At 45.4% G+C, this 18862-nt stretch overlaps 1 protein-coding gene across 3 annotated transcripts in view; it reads right to left on the bottom strand.

The window, feature by feature from the left end:
- The window catches only part of prmt8b (protein arginine methyltransferase 8b), a 51458-nt gene that overhangs the window by 16581 nt on the left and 16015 nt on the right, over nt 1-18862 (bottom strand). For all 3 annotated transcript variants that reach the window (XM_086009721.1, XM_086009720.1, XM_086009719.1), the window contains exons 3-8: nt 13808-13963; nt 8867-8930; nt 8304-8446; nt 7851-7938; nt 7238-7353; nt 6453-6603 (exon numbers count right to left, since the gene is read on the bottom strand). In XM_086009721.1, coding sequence (XP_085865847.1) covers nt 6453-6603; nt 7238-7353; nt 7851-7938; nt 8304-8446; nt 8867-8930; nt 13808-13963 — 718 coding nt within the window. The remainder of the gene's footprint in view (nt 1-6452; nt 6604-7237; nt 7354-7850; nt 7939-8303; nt 8447-8866; nt 8931-13807; nt 13964-18862) is intronic.

The following is an 18862-nucleotide window of genomic DNA, read 5'->3' as shown; positions in this document are numbered from 1 at the left end:
ATGGGCTGAATGGCCTCCTTCTGTGCTGTGAAGTTCTGTGATCAATGCTGTGATTGCTAATGGTGCTCTCCTTACTTGGGCTCGAGTTTAGTAAAGGTGCTTTGAGCAGAGCTGTAAAAGTGCACATTGCTGGAGAATTCATCTCAAAATCCATTTCCCAGACTCGTGACACAAAGATTTACAGCGAAGGAATCCTCAAATCAACCAGGAAATCACATTTTGTTTTAAACAGATAATATTGGAGAAAAATTATAAAATATATTGGAGAGATTGGCGTATCTGGGATTGTTCTTGTTAGAGCAGAGAAGGTTAAGATGAGACCTAATAGAGGTATACAAAATTATAAGGGGTTTTGATAGAGTAGGGAGAAACTATTTCCTCTGGCAAGTGGGTCAGTAACCAGAGGTCATAGATTTCAAATAATTGACTGAAGAACTAGAGGGGAAATGAGGAAAAATTTATTCACACAGGGTTGTTAAGATCTAGAATGCACAACCTGAAAGCGTGGTAGAAGCAGATTCCATAGGAACTTTCAAAGGCAACTAGACATGTACTTGGAGATGAATAACTTGCTGGGTTATGGGGAAAAGCTGGGGAGTGGGACTAAATTCGAAAGGTCTTTCAAAGATAACATAATTACAGATAACATAATGGCAGTAGAAAAAAGTGACGCAGCTATCAGTGAGACAGAAATAGAATCCATGTGGATAGAGATAAAAGATAATAAAGGATCAATCACACTAATAGGTGTAGTCTACAGACCACCTAATGGTGGAAGGGAGGTGGAGGAAGAAATAAGAACATAAAAATTAGGAGCAGGAGTCGGCCATATGGCCCTTCAAGCCTGCTCCGCCATTCAATAAGATCATGGCTGACCTTTGACCTCAATGCAAACAAATTAGGGAAATTAGTAAAAAATAGAATAATCATCATGGGGGATTTCAACTACACTGAAATTAATTGGCCAGAAGAGGTAGGTAAATGGTAAGAGCTAGGAACCCTCACAACATTCAAGAAGCATTTAGATGAGCACTTGAAACGCCATAGCATACAAGGCTACGGACCAAGTGCTGGAAAATGAGATTAGAATAGACAGGGCTTGATGGCCGGCACAGACACGATGGGCCGAAGGGCCTCTTTCTGTGTTGTATAACTCTGACTCTAAAGGGGATAAGGTAGTGGAGTTCCTACAATGTGTCCGGGACTGCTTCCTAACCCAATATGTAAGAAGCTCGACAAGGGAGAAATCGCTACTGGATCTAGTAATGGGGAATGAATCAGAGCAGATAAGAGAAGTAAAAGTAGGGGAACATCTAGGTAATAGTAACCATCATATAATACGCTTCAGGATAATAATTGAGAAGGACATAAGCATGACGAAGACTGGGGTAATAGATTGGAGAAAATCCAATTTTGAGGGTCTGAGTGAAGAAATTCCTCCTCATCTCTGCCCTAAATGGCTTACCCCTTATCCTTAGACTGTGACCCCTGGTTCTGGACTCCCCGGCCATCGGGAACACCCTTCCTGCATCTAGTCTGTCCAGTCCTGTCAGAATTTTATAAGTTTCAATGAGATCCCCTCTCATTCTTCTAAACTCCAGCGAGTATAAGCCCAATCGACCCAATCTCTCCTCATATGTCATTCCTGCCATCCCAGGGATCTACATCATTGTTTGCCAATATTGTTGTCCATTTTATTTTCCCAAGTTCTGTGATAGTGGATTGGCGGTTGGATCAGATCAGCCATGATCTTATTGAATGGTGGAGCAGGCTCGAGGGGCCGATTGGCCTACTCCTGCTCCTATTTCTTATGTTATGTTCTTATACACTAAGCACATGGATAGTAGGGAAGAGCATGACAAGGGAGAATACAAATAGATTAGGAGAGAAGTCAAATAAACAATTAAGAAGGCAAAGAAGAACTATGAAATTAAATTATCAAGGAACATAAAACAAAATAATAAAATATTCTACAGGCACATAAATAAAAAACAGAAAGTCGGGATGGGAATAGGGCCATTAAGGGACGGTCAGGATAAAATCACAGGCAGCGATAGCGAAATGGCAGAAATATTAAATAATTACTTTGCTTCAGTATTTACCTGGGAGATAGAGCAGGTGGACATGACATCGGAAGATGAAATTAGAAATGATAACAACATTTAAAATAAAAAGGAGATATATTAAATAAACAAATTAAACTCAGAGGATAAAACCCCTGGTCCAGACGGATTACAACTGTGCATTTTTAAAGAATCTAGGGAAGAGATAGCGGAGACATACTATGCATATTTAATAATTCGTTAGAAAAAGGTGTAGTGCCAGAGGACTGGCGGATAGCTAATGTAATACCTATATTTAAGAAGGGAGACAGAACATGTACAGGGAACTATAGAACAGTCAGCTTACTATCAGTGGTAGGAAAAAATAATGGAATCCCAACTAAAGGAGAAAATAGAAGAACATTTAGAAATGAAAAATATAATAATGAATAGTCAGCATGGATTTCAAAAGGGAAAGTCTTGCTTAGCCAACCTCATTGAATTCTTTGAAGAGGTAACAGAGAGAGTAGACAAGGGTAATGTAGAATTTATCTAGATTTCTAAACAGCCTTAGATAAAGTACCACATAATAGACTAATGAATAAGGTCAGAGAATGTGCAGTCAGTGGACAAGTAGCAGAATGGATTGCTGGCTGGCTTCAAACAGAAAGCAGAGAGTAGGGGTAAAGGGTAGCTATTCACAGTGGCAGAAGGTGGGTAGTGGGGTCCCACAAGGATCAGTGCTGGGACCACTATTGTTCACAATTTATATTAATGATTTAGACTTTGAAATCAAAAACACACTTTCTAAATTTGTGGATGATACCAAATTGGGAGGGGGGGGGGGGGGGGGAATAGCCAATACGGAGGAGGACTGCAACAAATTACAAGACAACATTAATAAACTTGAAGAATGGGCATATAATTGGCAAATTAAATTCAACACAGATAAATGTGAGGTATTACATTTTGGCAAGAAAAACAAGGAGGTCACATATTACTTGGTAAATACAAATCTAAATGGCGTAGAACAGCAAAGGGGTTTGGGAGTACAAATACACAAATCGCTGAATGTAGCAACGTAGGTTAATTAGGCCATAAAAAAGCAAACCAAGCACTAGGGTTTATTTCTAGAGGGATAGAATTGAAAAGTAGGGAAGTCATGCTAAACCTGTATCGAACCTTGGTTCGACCACACTTGGAGTACTACGATCAATTCTGGTTGTTGTGTCTGTATTGGTATTGGTTGTATTGGTAGAGACCTTTATGGGTGTTGATTGTGAGGTATTTTTTTGATGCTGCTTCTACCTCCATTTGCAGATATGCCTGGGCCAGATCAATCTTAGTGAAGCGTTTCCCTCCAGATAGCGAGGCGAAAATATCTTCAATCCGCGGAAGTGGATATTGTACGGTGTGAAGGATCGGGTTCACTGTTACCTTAAAGTCCCCACAGACGCGAACCTTCCTTGGTTCCCCAGGCATGCTGCTCAACGACTTTTTCATCACAGGGATGATGGGTGTAGCCCACTCGCTCCAGTCTACCTTGGACAGTACACCTGAATGTTCCAGACTCTCCAGCTCTGCTTCGACGGCTGGGCGGATCGCATAAGGTACCAGTCTGGCCTTAAAAAATTTTGGGCTTGCGTTTTCTTCAATTTTAATCGTCGCTGTCATGCCTTTTAGTGTTCTAAGTCCTTGCTGGAACACTTCTTTCGTGTCAGTTAGGATCTTTGACAGTCATCCAGGTGTGACATCATCGTCCTTTTTGTCAGCCACAGTCCGTGCCTGTATGGAATGCCAATCCAGTTGTATTTTCCGGATCCATTCACGTCCCAGTAATGGTGGTCCTCCATCTTGCAATACATACAGGTCTAGTTTTGGTGTTTCCTTACCGTTATATATAACGGTCACCCTTATTTTTCCTTTGGGGTAGACTTTTTGCCCCGTGTACGTCTTCAAAATAATTTTTGTGTCTCTCAAGGGTATGTTTGAGAATAGCCGCTCGTAGTCCCGTCGGTTTATGACTGTTAGGGCTGATCCTGTGTCCAATTCCATCTTTACCTGGACTCCTGCTATCTTGAGAGTGACCCAAATGGTTCGGTGATCCTCCGTTGTGATCACATTATGTAGTTTCAGACAACTCAGTTCCCTGCTTTCGGAGTCGTTATCACTCTTTTGTTCATCTGAAATATTCTCCGTCATCTTATGTACCTTCTTGTACTTTCCTTTGGTCGGTTTCTTATTGCTGGTTTTCTTTCCCAACCTGCAGACTCGTGCTATGTGTCCTACTTTTCACTGTCTGCACACTTTGTCTTTGAACCAGCAATCATTCTGGTCATGTGTTGTTCTGCCGCAGCGATAGCACTTCTCTGTTCCATATGACATTTTGTTTGTGCCATATTCTTGCGGTCTCTGTTGTATCTCTGCAGCGCCCCGTGCTGCTGCTTCATATGATACCGCAATGCTGAAAGCCTTTTCCAGCGTAAGGTCCTTTTCAGATAAAAGCCGTTTCTGGGTTCCTTCACTTTGAAGCCCACACACAAACTTGTCCCTTAAGGTATCTGCTAGTCCCGCTCCAAACTGGCAGTGTTTCAATAGTTTGCGCAGTTCTGTTAAATAATCAGCATTGCTTTCATCCTTATGCTGGTTCCGTTTGTGAAACTTGAATCTTTCTGCTATCAGCAGCGGTGTGGGGTTTAAATGTTCCTGTAGTATCGTTACTATGTCTTCAAAACTCTTTTCCATTGGCTTCGTTGGGGTTACTAGATTTCGTAATAAACCATACGTCTTTGCACCCATTAAATTTAACAATACTGATGCTTTCTTGTCATCTGACACCCCATTTGCCTTGCAGTACACCTCTATTCGTTCGACATATGTAGTCCAATCTTCGACTTCATTGTCAAATGCGGTGATACTGCCACTCTTCGGCATTTTGGGTGTGGTTTAAAATGGCGTCTCCCAATGGCTTAAAATGGCGTCTCCCGCGCTTTCCTTCCTCCCCCGCTGCTGCCAACGCCGCTCCCGGCGGTTCTCGTGGCAATGACGGCACCCTGTAGGTTTCGCGTGCTTCTCCTGCGCTGCTGCCAACGCCGCTCTCGCCAGTCCTCGTGGCAATGGCGGCGCCTCGCGGGTTTCTGCGCGTCTCTCTCTCCCTCTCTTCGACGCTGTTCGGCCCCTGAACACCGGCTGCGCCCTGTGCGCTCTGCCCTCTCTCCCTCTCCCCCGTCGACGCTGCTCGGCCCTTTGCTGTGGCGCTCAGTCGGGCTCTAGCCCACCGCTGTCTGGGAAGGGTCTGCGCACTACCTGTTGCCAGCCCGTTTCGCTGGACCACCTCGACTGGAAAGCCAAGCCTGGCTCTCGACAGCCTCCCCCGCAATTCCCGAGTCTCTGCTGGATGACTGGGCGGTTACCCGTGGTCGACACCCGAGTCTCTGGCCTTGACCTCCAATCCACTGATCTCCAGGAACGAATCCCCGGGAGGTGATGCAGAGTTGCAGGTAGGTTCGAACTTGCCTTGTCGCCAATGTTGTGTCTGTGTATAATAAGACACAGACTGCAGGAGAACGGTACAACAGGTGTTTACTCAACGTGGCTCACACTGGAACTGCTCTGTACAGATTACTACTCAGTGCTATATACAGGTGTGGTCACTGCCGATACTGCAGTATACATGAGCTGTAAAAGATAGTTCCCCCCTTAAAAGGTATATACATTACACTGGTCACCATATTATAAAAAGGATATAGAGGCACTGGAGAGGGTGCAAAAAAGTTTTACAAGGATGATACCAGAAATGCGAGGTTATACCCATCATGAAAGGATGAACCGGCTGGGTCTTTTCTCTTGTAAAGAGACGGCTGAGGGGTGATCTAATAGAGGTCTTTAAAATTATGAAAGGTTTTGATAGAGTGGATACAGAAAGAATGTTTCCACTTGTGGGGAAGAGCAAAACTAGTGGCCATCAATATAAGATAGTCACCAAGAAATCCAATAGGGAATTCAGAAGAAACTTCTTTACCCAAAAAGAGTGGTGAGAATGTGGAACTCGCTACAACAGGGAGTGGTTGAGGTGAATAGTATAGATGTAATTAAGGGGAGGCTAGACAAGCATATGAGGGAGAAAGGAATAGAGGGTTATGCTGATAGATTTAGATGAGGAAAGACGGGAGGAGACTCGAGTGGAGCATAAACACCGGCACGGACTGGTTGGGCCGAATGGCCTGTTTCTGTGCCGTATATCCGATGTAATCCTATGTAAAGAGCTGGCACAGACATGATGGGCTGAATGGCCTCCTTCTGTGCTGTAAGATTCTATGATTCCAACAAAAAGTTAGTTTACCTGATGTGTGTATTCTAGACTCTAAAGCCTTTTGATTAAAGTAAAATATAATAGTTAATAACAATTACCTGTAGAAAATCCAGTTTTCTTGTGACACTTTGTAAATTCGATGTTAAAATATGTGACCAACGCGTGAATGTATTCATTCCGCTGAACTTGAAGACAGAATGTAGAAGTAAATGACAGGTCCTCAGTCTTCACATTGTAGATATCCACCTCCTGGATGGGCAAACCTTTCAATTATTTCTCAATGTCCAACATCACGCACATTCCTTCCAAAATCAAAACCAAGCACTTTATTGACATTTCAGCCCCAAATTACTGGGGGCCACATTTGGGATGGGAGCGGGGACCGGAGTGGGGGGGGGGGGGAAACAGGGATGGACAGAGGTAATCGAGAGAGGATGGAGGGAATTGAGGAGAGGTGGGCAGGTCATGTGTTTCTTATTAAAAACTCTTAAAAGACACGCAGGACCCTAATTTGAATAAATTAACTGGCATTTAACTGTCCCCACGCGCATCTGTCTGATCCAATATGGCCAGCAGTGCTCTTCCAGCCAGAAATCAGCACGTGCTTCCTGCCCGCCATATTGGAGCAGAGTGGGCCGGATAGCGCCTGGAAAACGGGCGCCATGTGGCTGCATTTCTGGGCTCTTGGGTCATTATCTCCACTGTTGAGAGGTGATCTTTTCCAGCTGAGGCTCGGCAGGAAATCTGTTACCAAGTTTCTTTCACTGATTCCGACCTGATGTCGAGGGGGACTGTGGAGTTGTATAGATTCCAATCAAATAGATTGCATTAAAATCGTTCCATGTCATAATTAACTGATTATTACAAAAGAGGCTCACCACACCTTGATGAGACAAGCATTGGTCACAACTTGTTTGGGATCCACAATGTCTACTAGAGGTTCCTTTATGGCAACATTCCTGATACACGTCATGTCAAAACCATAAACGTTTTCCCACCCTAAAGAAAAGGAGATGCAGAAAATTAACACAAATTGCAGACATTGGAAGTTAAAGTGAGAAAACACCAGCGTACAGAGTTAGTGCCACATGGTGGGGGGTGGGGGAGCAGGGCTTAGTGTTTCACTGCTGTTTATGGGATCTTGCTGTGCACACATTGGCTGCCAGATTTCACTACATTACAACAGTGACTGCAAATTATTTGACGTGGTGAAAGCCGCAATATAAAAGTTCTTTCTTCCTTTGTAGGGTGGCAGGCTCTCTCATTCAAACCTCCCTCACTCCAGAGTTCCCTTTCTTGGCCGTGTTACTGGGAAAGGTGCTAAGCAGAGGGCAGGTGAGAAGCAGAGTGATCCCCAGGCCAGCTCTGAACATTAGCAGCTGGCAGTCTTAGCCAGTGGTGAAACTGTGGAGACTAAGGGAAATCCAGGTTCATGCCCTCAAATGATATGATGAAACACAGGAAGATGTGAAAGCAATATTCAGACATGATCTTACAGTGAATTTTGAAGTCCTTGTACTGGCGATCTTCAATGGCTACGATATAGAGTGTTGCTCGATCTGGGAACATCAGCCCTCCAGGTTTCTGTTGGTGAATTTTGGGGAAATGGGTCTCGTAATCTATTCACCTGATAAAGATATCACATTTTGAACTGCACATACAAAGCAGAATCCGACCCACATCCGTTGCATACTTTTACTGTTCTCTGCTCAACTGTCACTTCATGTTTTATTCCCTGATAGATCCTACAGCAATGACATCTGATAACGCCCCCAGTCTGAATTACACTCAACAGTTGAGCTTTTATATGCCAACCCTGCCTGCTTTTGTTTTGCACTTGTATAGCAAGAGGATTGAAGCTTGTTCACTCAGAAACTCAGCAAGCTTATCTGTAATACAATGAAAAAGCAACAGTCCCTTGCGGGGAATTTAAGATGTAGTTCACCTACCAGCCACTTATCTCGTGCGAAGATTACTGTGTTCAGCATTGATTCATAGAAGAGGCTGTAGCCCATCCATTCGCTGATTATGATGTCCACTTTATCCACAGGCAGTTCAACTTCCTCAACTTTACCATTAAATATTGTGATTACTGTAAAACAGTTCATGCAAATCTCTGACTAATTGAAAACAGATAGGATTTAGCCAGAATATAAAATTCATTTTCCCCAGTCCTTACGGTGATTGTAATGCAAGAATGTGGACACCAAAATGTTACCAACAGCTAAATTATAAATCAGCTCATCACTACATAATTATTCCTTTTATGAGCCAAAAAATCTCTTTCAACTTCTTTCTATTTTTAAACTTAAAAACGATGATTTCTCTGTGCAAAAAATTTGATGAATAACTGCAGTATTTAAAATATTGAATTTAGTAAGGGATTAAACATCTCCAATTAATCTTCTGATCAAGGTGAGAAAATTGGAAATTATTTTGGTCATTACAACAGGGTAATTCATTGACATGTAAAGCATTTGTAAATTTGCAATGCATTTGCTAAGTTGCTTACTGTTGTCCAAGTGGTTTGCCTTGATGATCTTCTCTGAATAATCAGAGATACTGGAACATTCAATCTAAAAAAACAGAAGGGAAGGGCCTTTGAGCACTGAAATATCCCTTTGCATTGTAATTTAGCGCAGGTCATTTTATTTTTACAATTCTCTGTTTATTTTCAAAGAATATTCTAGTACCGATGAGCGGATTTTATTTGATTCACTGTTTGGGGAGAAGACCCTTTGGAAAATGATTTCATCCATTATATTCCATGTTCAAATGCCAGACAAACCCACTCCCTCTGCAACTCCAGTCAAATTATTCTAATGTATTAACATTTCCACCAAGTATTAGAATTGATGCTGCACCAGACATAAGAACATAAGAAATAGGAGCAGGAGTCGGCCATTCGGCCCCTCGAGCCTGCTCCGCCATTCAATAAGATCATGGCTGATCTTCAACCTCATCTCCACTTTCCTGAACTATCTCCAAATCCCTTGATTCCCTTAATATCCAAAAATCTATCGATCTCTGCCTTGTACATACTCAACAACTGAGCCTCCACAGCCCTCTAGGGTAGAGAATTCCAAATATTCACCACCCTCGGAGTGAAGAAATTTCTCCTCATCTCAGTCCTAAATGGCCGACCCCTTATTCTGAGACTCTGACGCCCGACTCGAGACTGCCCAGCCAGGGGAAACATCCTCCCTGCATCTACCCTGTCAAGCCCTGTAAGAATGTTGTATGTTTCAATGAGATCACCTCTCATTCTTCTAAACTCTAGAGAATATAGGCCTAGTCTACTCAATCTCTCCTCATAGGACAATCCCCCCATCCCAGGAACCAGTCTGGTGAACCTTCGTTGCACTCCCTCTATGGCAAGTATATCCTTCCTTAGGTAAGGAGACCGTAACTGTACACAATACTCCAGGTGTGGTCTCACCAGGGCCCTATATAATTGTAGTAAGACGTCTTTACTCTTAAACTCAAATCCTCTTGTAATAAAGGCCAACATACCATTTGCTTTCCTAATTGCTTGCTGTGCCTGCATGTTAACTTTCAGTGATTCATGTACAAGGACACCCAGGTCCCTCTGAACACCAACATTTCCCAATCTCTCACCATTTAAAAAATACTCTACTTTTCTATTTTTCCTACCAAAGTGGATAACTTCACATTTCTCCACATTATATTCTATTTGCCATGTTCTTGCCCACTCACTTAGCCTGTCTATATCTCCTTGAAGCCTCTTTGCATCCTCCTCACAACTTACATTCCCACCCAGCTTTGTATCATCAGCAAACTTGGATATATTACATTTGGTCCCCTCATCCAAATCATTGATATAGATTGTAACTAGCTGAGGCCCAAGCACTCGGTACCTCACTAGTTACAGCCTGCCAACCCAAAAATGCCCCGTTTATTCCTCAATGTATGCTAGTATATTACCCCCAATCCCATGAGCCCTAATTTTGTTGAATAACCTCTTGGACACCTTATCGAAAGCCTTCTGAAAATCCAAATACACCACATCCACTGGTTCCCCCTGATCAATTCTGCTAGTTACAACCTCAAAAAACTCGAATAGATTTGTCAAACACGATTTCCCTTTCATAAATCCGTGTCGACTCTGCCCAATCCTATTATTATTTTCTAAGTGCCCTGTTACCACGTCCTTAATAATAGATTCTAGCATTTTCCCTACTACGGATGTCAGGCTAACTGGTCTGTAGTTCCCCATTTTCCCTCTCCCTCCTTTCTTAAATAGTGGGGTTACATTTGTCACCTTCCAATCTGCGGGAACCGTTCTAGAATCTATGGAATTTTGAAAGATGACAACCAATGCATCCACTATCTCTATCGTCACCTCTTTCAAAACCCTAGGATGTAGGCCATCAGGTCCAGGGAATTTATCAGCTTTCAGTCCCATTCATTTCTCCAGTACTTTTTTTACTAATAATAATTTCTTTCAGTTCCTCATTCTTGCTAGAGCCTTGGTTCTCCACTATTTCCGGGAGGTTTTTTGCATTCCGTGAAAACAGACACAAAGGGCTGGATTTTGTCAATGGGGACACGTTGGGGGCGGGACTGCTGGTTGTCGGGTTTCAGTCCCACCCCCAACGATGTCTGGCCAACCCACGCTATTTTCCCTTGATTGACCTTGTTAAGCCTGCCCTGTGGGCTTACCGGCCAATTAAGGGCCGGTGACAAGAGGACATCAGTGTATGACATTTCATCTGTCAAAAAAAATTTTGACAGATGAATTGTCAGCATTTGACAGCTTTGAGAAGCTGTCAAGCACTGACAATTTCTGTTCTAAGGTGAGCCCTTGCACTGAAGGCTCACTAAAACCTCTCTCCTCAGCAGAAAGGAGATGGCTGCTGCATCTAAGAATGCAGCTGCCATTCTGTCATCTCTGCCGTTGAGATGAGGCACCTCCGGAACCCCAAGGGTTGAAGCCTGCAGAAAGAAGCAAAGGTAAGGAAACTTTTTCCAACGCTTTACACTCACCTCTCATATTTACCTCTCCACACTTGCACCCATCACTCACCTCCACAGCGGACTTTTTGATCCCTCTCACCCCCGTAGACCCACTGCTCACCTCATTGACCCAGGCGAGATTCGCCGCCATCAGGAAGCCCGCACTTGCGGGGGTAAAATGGGGATAAGCCTCAAAACTGCCTGTTAACAGGCAGTTAATTGGCCCTAATCCCCTTTCTGCGCGAGTTGGGGACCCGCCACCCGCGAAGATGGCATGGAGGCGGGTTGGGAGTGGGGTCAGTACCCGCTCTCAGTTTCTGCCATTTTCCCAGCAGTTCCACCTCTATACCCACCTCCCCAGGGCTGGGAAAATTCCCCCCAAAGTATTTGTTTAATTTCTCTGCCATTTCCTTACTCCCCATTATAATTTATCCTGTCTCAGCCTGTAAGGGACCCACATTTACTTTTGCTAATCTTTTCCTTTTTACATATCTATAGAAGCTTTTACAGTCTGTTTTTATGTCTCTTGCTAGTTTACTCTCATATTCTATTTTCCCTTTATCAATTTCTTGGTCCTCCTTTGCTGAATTCTAAAATCCTCCCAATCCTCAGGCTTACTCTTTTTGGCAACATTATAAGCCTCTTCCTTTGATCTAATACTGTCTTTAACTTCTCTTGTTAGCCACGGTTGGACCACTTTTCCTGTGGGGTTTTTGTGCCTTAAAGGAATGTATATTTGTTGTAAGTTATGTATTAATTCTTTAAATGCTAGCCATTGCTTGTCTACCATCATACCTTTTAATGTAATTTCCCAATCTACCTTGGTCAACTCACCCCTCATACCTACATAGTTTGCTTTGTTTAGATTTAAGACCCTAGTTTCGGATTTAACTAAATCACTTTCAAACACAACATATTAAATGTTTAACTTTATAGATCTGATAGCGGTGTTTGCAGTTAGGAAAGGTTTTAATAACGCTAACTTGGAAAAACTATTTCCACAGGTCTTTGGATCGGTAACTAGAGGGAATAAATTTAAGATCGTTAAAAGGATGGGTGGAGGGGTTCGGAGAATTTTTTTCACACAGAGGGTTGATTGGACATGAAATGCCCAAAGAACAGTGGGGAAGCTTTTAAATAATGTAAACACTATTGGGAAAGGGCAAGGGAATGGGACTAAGGGGACAGTTCTTTCGGAGGGTGATTGTGTGATCTTGCGATCAATGTCAGTGGATATTTGGAGCCAGGCTGTGTGTAAACAAATGGGAAGAGTAAACGTGACATGCTGTCCTTTGTTGGCGTGTTGATACCTGATTCTCCAGCTCCTATTCACACTACATGTGGACTGACACCCAGTGTACAGACTAAGTTGTTACCCTCTAACCTTAAATGGTTTAAGACATGTAAATGAAGAGAAAGTGCTGTGATGTGATGCTTCACCACACAGCCAAAGAGGCAGGAAGTGGGGTAACTCTCCACCCACCCCCCCCCAACTCTAAACACACTGACTTTGGGCAATTGTAAAACGGCTGATATCGGATCAGCCGCCCGTTTACGCCTCTCCTGATTTTTATTATCGATATCACCCATTTTACACTATCACCTAAAGGTGTGATTGAAAGAAGTGGTGTGATGTCACCCTTAACTTTCTCACCTTTTCCTTTCCCTATTGAAGGAAGCTATCATACTGGAGAACAATTCCACTGGTGCCTGCAACCCTTAGCAACCTCACCAATGCAGCATTCTTGATTCGGGAACCTACACAATGTAAGCAGACTATTTGGCTATAGGAAGAATCACAGCTAGGCTGATTCTGCCCTCACCAGATGCCGACATGTGAGATCCTGGGATTGCAATCAAGATTGGCTGGACCGGAAGCGGGAGAAGCAGGCCCCGGGCCATCGGACCGTGGAGACGGTGAGGTGGAGGCCGCAGCGACCGGAGGATGTGTTCGGCGAGTCGGGCGGAGGCAGTGCAGCGCTTCGAGCAGCAGCCACGACGACTCTCAGTCCGACTGGGAGGAGGGGAGCCGGGAATGGTGGTCAGAGGGTGAGCGGGAGAAACAGGCCACCACACGTGGAGCCGAGCCGGCAACAGTGAGGAGGAGGCCGTGGTGACGAGGGGGACGGAGCGGCTGAGGGACATCGTGCTCCCACTGCCACTGGATGCCAAAGAATTGACTTTCTGAACACGGCGCTGTAGAAATAGCTGACGTGTCCCTACGGGGAGTAAGCACTCCATTGTACTAGTTACATAAGGCAAATAAAATTGAATTGAATTGAAGATTGGAAACCATGGGCTGATTTCTACAATCACTACCCCAGCCTTGCCACTGTCTAACAGCATAGGCAGGAATCAAAGAAAGATGTCCTGTTCCATACCAAGCAGGGCGTTTACACACTGCAGCAGCTTAAGTAGCAACACACATTTTTAAAGAAATTTGACAAAAGATGCCCGAACAATCGGAAGAACATACCCCAAACACTTTCCTGGCTCCTGCTCTGGCTGCAAACATCGCCAATATCCCAGTTCCACTTCCCACATCCAGCACTGTTTTGTCCTTGAACACATGTTTGTTGTGGTACACGGAACTCCTGTACGTTAGTGTTCGAATTTCATCTTTTAACATTTCCTGTGTTCGAAATACATAAACAGCAGGATCATAGTGTGAATATTAATCATTCATGAAACATTTCCAGTTAATGTAAAATACAGGCTGCATCTCAAACTACGTGAATGAAATGGCTCCAAACTCACATCGATTCACAATGTCAACTTAAAAATGAAACCTGGACTGGATGAGAAATCGATTGAAAGGTAAAAAGAATCGGGTGGGTGTTTATTAGAGGAGTGTTGGGGTGGGTGTTTATTAGAGGAGTGTTGGGGGGGGTGGGTGTTTATTGGAGGCGTGTTGGGGGTGGGTGTTTATTAGAGAAGTGTTGGGGGGGTGGGTGTTTATTAGGGGAGTGTTGGGGGTGGGTGTTTATTAGAGGAGTGTCGGGGGGTGGGTGTTTATTAGAGGAGTGTCGGGGGGTGGGTGTTTATTAGAGGAGTGTCGGGGGGTGGGTGTTTATTAGAGAAGTGTCGGGGGGTGGGTGTTTATTAGAGGAGTGTCGGGGGGTGGGTGTTTATTAGGGGAGTGTCGGGGGGTGGGTGTTTATTAGGGGAGTGTCGGGGGGTGGGTGTTTATTAGAGGAGTGTTGGGGTGGGTGTTTATTAGGGGAGTGTCGGGGGTGGGTGTTTATTAGAGGAGTGTCGGGGGGGGGGGGGTTTATTAGAGGAGTGTCGGGGGGGTGTTTATTAGGGGAGTGTCGGGGTGGGTGTTTATTAGGGGAGTGTCGGGGGTGGGTGTTTATTAGAGGAGTGTCGGGGGTGGGTGTTTATTAGAGGAGTGTTGGGGGTGGGTGTTTATTAGAGGAGTGTTGGGGGTGGGTGTTTATTAGAGGAGTGTTGGGGGGGGTGGGTGTCTATTAGAGGAGTGTGGGGGGGGGTGGGTGTTTATTAGGGGAGTGTTGGGGGTGGGTGTTTATTAGGGGAGTGTTGGGGGTGGGTGTTTATTAGGGGAGTGTTGGGGGTGGGTGTTTATTAGGGGAGTGTTGGGGGTGGGTGTTTATTAGGGGAGTGTTGGAAGGGGCCACAAAGGGAGATATTAGGACAGGTGACCAACACCTTGGCCAAAGAGGTAGGTTTTAAGGAGTGTCTTAAAGGAGGAGAGAGAGGTCGCGAGGCAAAGAGGTTTAGGGAGGTAATTTCAGAGCTTAGGGCCCAGGCAGCTGAAGGCACGGCCGCCAATGATGGAGCAATTAAAATCAGGGATGTATAAAAGGCCACAATTGGAGGAGCGCAGAGATCTTGGAGGAGGTTACAGAGAAAGGGAGGAGCGAGCCCATGGAGGGATTTGAACACAAGGATGAGAATTTTAAAGTTGCAGCGTTGCTGGACCGGGAGCCAATGTAGGTCAGTGAGCACAGGGGTGATGGGTGAACGGGACTGGGTGCGAGTTCGGACATGGGGCAGCCGAGTTTTGGATGAGCTGAAGTTTATGGAGGGTGGAAGCTGGGAGGTCGGCCAGGAGTGTGTTGGAATAGTCAAGTCTCGAGATAACAAAGGCATGGATGAGGATTTCAGCAGCAGATGAGCTGACACAGGTGGAGACGGGCGATATGGAGGTAGAAGTAGGCAGTCTTTGTGATGGAGAGGATGTGTGGTCGGAAGCTCATTTAGGGGTCAAATACTGTAATGTATGTACCTTTAAGGGGGGAACTACTTTTTACAGCTCATGTATACTGTAGTACTGGCAGTGACCACACCTGTATATAACGCTGAATAGTAATCTGTACAGATCAGTTGCAGCCTGAGCCACGTTGAGTAAATACCTATTGTACCGTTCTCCGCAGTGTGTGTCTTCTTATACACGGACGTAACATTGGCGACGAGGCAGGTTCGAACCTACCTGCAACTCTGCATCACCTCCCGGGGATTCGTTCCTGGAGATCAGTGGATTGGAGGTCAAGGCCAGAGACTCGGGCGTCGACCACGGGCAACCGCCCAGTCATCCAGCAGAGACTCGAGAATTGCAGGGGAGGCTGTCGAGGGCCAGGCTTGGCTTTCCAGTCGAGGTGGTCCAGCGAAACGGGCTGGCAACAGGTAGTGCGCAGACCTTTCCCAGACAGCGGCGGGCTAGAGCCCGACCGAGCGGCACAGCAAAGGGCTGAGCAGCATCGACGGGGGAGAGAGAGCACGGGCAGAGCGCACAAGGCGCAGCCGGTGTTCAGGGGCCAAGCAGCGTTGGAGAGAGGGAGAGAGAGACGCGCAGAAACCCGCGAGGCGCCGCCATTGCCATGAGGACCGCCGAGAGCGGCGTTGGCAGCAGCGCAGGAGAAGTGCACGAAACTTACAGGGCGCCGCCATTGCCACGAGAACCGCCGGGAGCGGCGTCGGCAGCAGCAGGGGAGGAAGGAAAGCGCGGGAGACGCCATTTTAAGCCATTGGGAGATGCCATTTTAAACCACACCCAAAATGCTGAAGAGTGGCAGTATCACCGCATTTGACAATGAAGTCGAAGATTGGACTACATATGTCGAACGAATAGAGGTGTACTGCAAGGCAAGTGAGGTGTCAGATGACAAGGAAGTGTTGGTATTGTTAAATTTAATGGGTGCAAAGACGTATGGTTTATTACGAAATCTAGTAACCCCAATGAAGCCAATGGAAAAGAGTTTTGAAGACATAGTAATGATACTAAAGGAACATTTAAACCCCACACCGCTGCTGATAGCAGAAAGATTCAAGTTTCACAAACGGAACCAGCATAAGGATGAAAGCAATGCTGATTATTTAACAGAACTGTGCAAACTATCGAAACACTGCCAGTTTGGAGCGGGACTGACAGATGCCTTAAGGGATAAGTTTGTGTGTGGGCTTCAAAGTGAAGGAACCCAGAAACAGCTTTTATCTGAAAAGGACCTTATGCTAGAAAAGGCTTTCAGCATTGCGGTATCATATGAAGCAGCAGCACGGGGCGCCGCAGAGATACAACAGAGACCGCAAGAATATGGCACAAATGAAATGTCATATGGAACAGAGAAGTGCTATCGCTGCGGCAGAACAACACACGACCAGAATGATTGCTGGTTCAAAGAAAAAGTGTGCAGACAGTGTGGAAAAGTAGGACACATAGCACGAGTCTGCAGGTCGGGAAAGAAAACCAGCAATAAGAAACCGACCAAAGGAAAGTACCAGAAGGTACATAAGATGACGGAGAATAGTTCAGACGAACAAGAGTGATAACGACTCCGAAAGCAGGGAACTGAGTTGTCTGAAACTACATAATGTGATCACAACGAAGGATCACCGAACCATTTGGGTCACTCTCAAGATAGCAGGAGTCCAGGTAAAGATGGAATTGGACACAGGATCAGCCCTAACAGTCATAAACTGATGAGACTACGAGCGGCTATTCTCACACATACCCTTGAGAGACACAAAAATTATTTTCAAGACGCACACGGGGCAAAAAGTCTACCCCAAAGGAAAAATAAAGGTGACCGTTATATATAACGGTAAGGAAACACCAAAACTAGACCTGTATGTATTGCAAGATGGAGGACCACCATTACTGGGATGTGAATGGATCCGGAAAATACAACTGGATTGGCATTCCATACAGGCACTGACTGTGGCTGACAAAAAGGATGACGACGTCACACCTGGGCGACTGTCAAAGATCCTAACTGATGCGAATAAAGTGTTCCAGCAAGGACTCGGAACACTAAAAGGCATGACAGCGACGATTAAAATTGAAGAAAACTCAAGCCCAAAATTTTTTTACGGCCAGACCAGTACCTTATGCGATCCGCCCAGCCATCAAAGCAGAGCTGGAGAGTCTGGAACGTTCAGGTGTACTGTCCAAGGTAGACTGGAGCGAGTGGGCTACACCCATCGTCCCTGTGATGAAAAAGTCGTTGAGCAGCATGCCTGAGGAACCAAGAAGGTTCGCATCTGTGGGACTTTAAGGTAACAGTGAACCTGGTCCTTCACACCGTACAATATCCACTTCCGCGGATTGAAGATATTTTCGCCTCGCTATCTGGAGGGAAACGCTTCACTAAGATTGATCTGGCCCAGGCGTATCTGCAAATGGAGGTAGAAGAAGCATCAAAAAAATACCTCACAATGAACACCCATAAAGGTCTCTACCAATAACACCGGCTGGTATTCGGGGTAGCATCAGCTCCGGCTATTTGGCAGAGGGCAATGGAACAAGTCCTGCAAGGGATCCCAGGGACCCAGTGTTATTTGGAAGACATCCTGGTCACGGGCGAAAATGACAGTGATCACCTTACCAACCTGGAGCAGGTACTCACTAGATTGCAGGAATATGGGCTCCGAGCTAACCGCCCCAAATGCGAGTTTTTTAGAAAACAAATCTCGTATTGTGGCCACGTTATCGATAAAGAGGGGTTACATAAGTCCCCAGAGAAGATTGAGGCAGTAGTCAAGGCTCCAGCACCGGAAAATGTGTCACAACTGAGGTCGTTCCTCGGGCTGGTAAACTACTAACATAAGTTCTTGCCAAATTTGTCTACAATACTACACCCACTGAACACCCTACTGCAAACTGGGGTGCCATGTAAGTGGAGTGACGAATGTAGACGAGCTTTCCAGAAGAGCAAAACACTAATCACATCGCGGCCGGAGGTGCACAAAATGGCGGATAAGATGGCTGCCCCCACGGTTCGCACGCGGCGCTGCTGGCGTTCGCGGGTTTCCCCCTGCAGGCATTGGCGTAATGGCCTTTCTTCCTGCAGCCCGAGCAGGTAGCGGTCTTAGCCGGGCAGCGCGCTGTAGGGTGTTTTAACTGGCCACAGAAATAGCATTTTTGGGCCTGGTTATGGGGCATCGCTGCAGTTGGTACTGGGGGTGGCGGTCCCAGTTGATTTCGGGACATCGCTGCAGCAGTTGGTACCGGGGGCGGCGGTCCCATGTCCCAAGGTCGCGATGGCCATGGCGCGGCGCCGTTACGTGAGTA

Source organism: Somniosus microcephalus, chromosome 16 (assembly GCF_052327205.1).
Source record: "Somniosus microcephalus isolate GS21.2 chromosome 16, FLI_Smic_1.0, whole genome shotgun sequence".
Taxonomy (NCBI): domain Eukaryota; kingdom Metazoa; phylum Chordata; class Chondrichthyes; order Squaliformes; family Somniosidae; genus Somniosus; species Somniosus microcephalus.
Note: the sequence above shows the minus strand (reverse complement) of the source record. Positions and strands in the feature narration are given on the sequence as shown.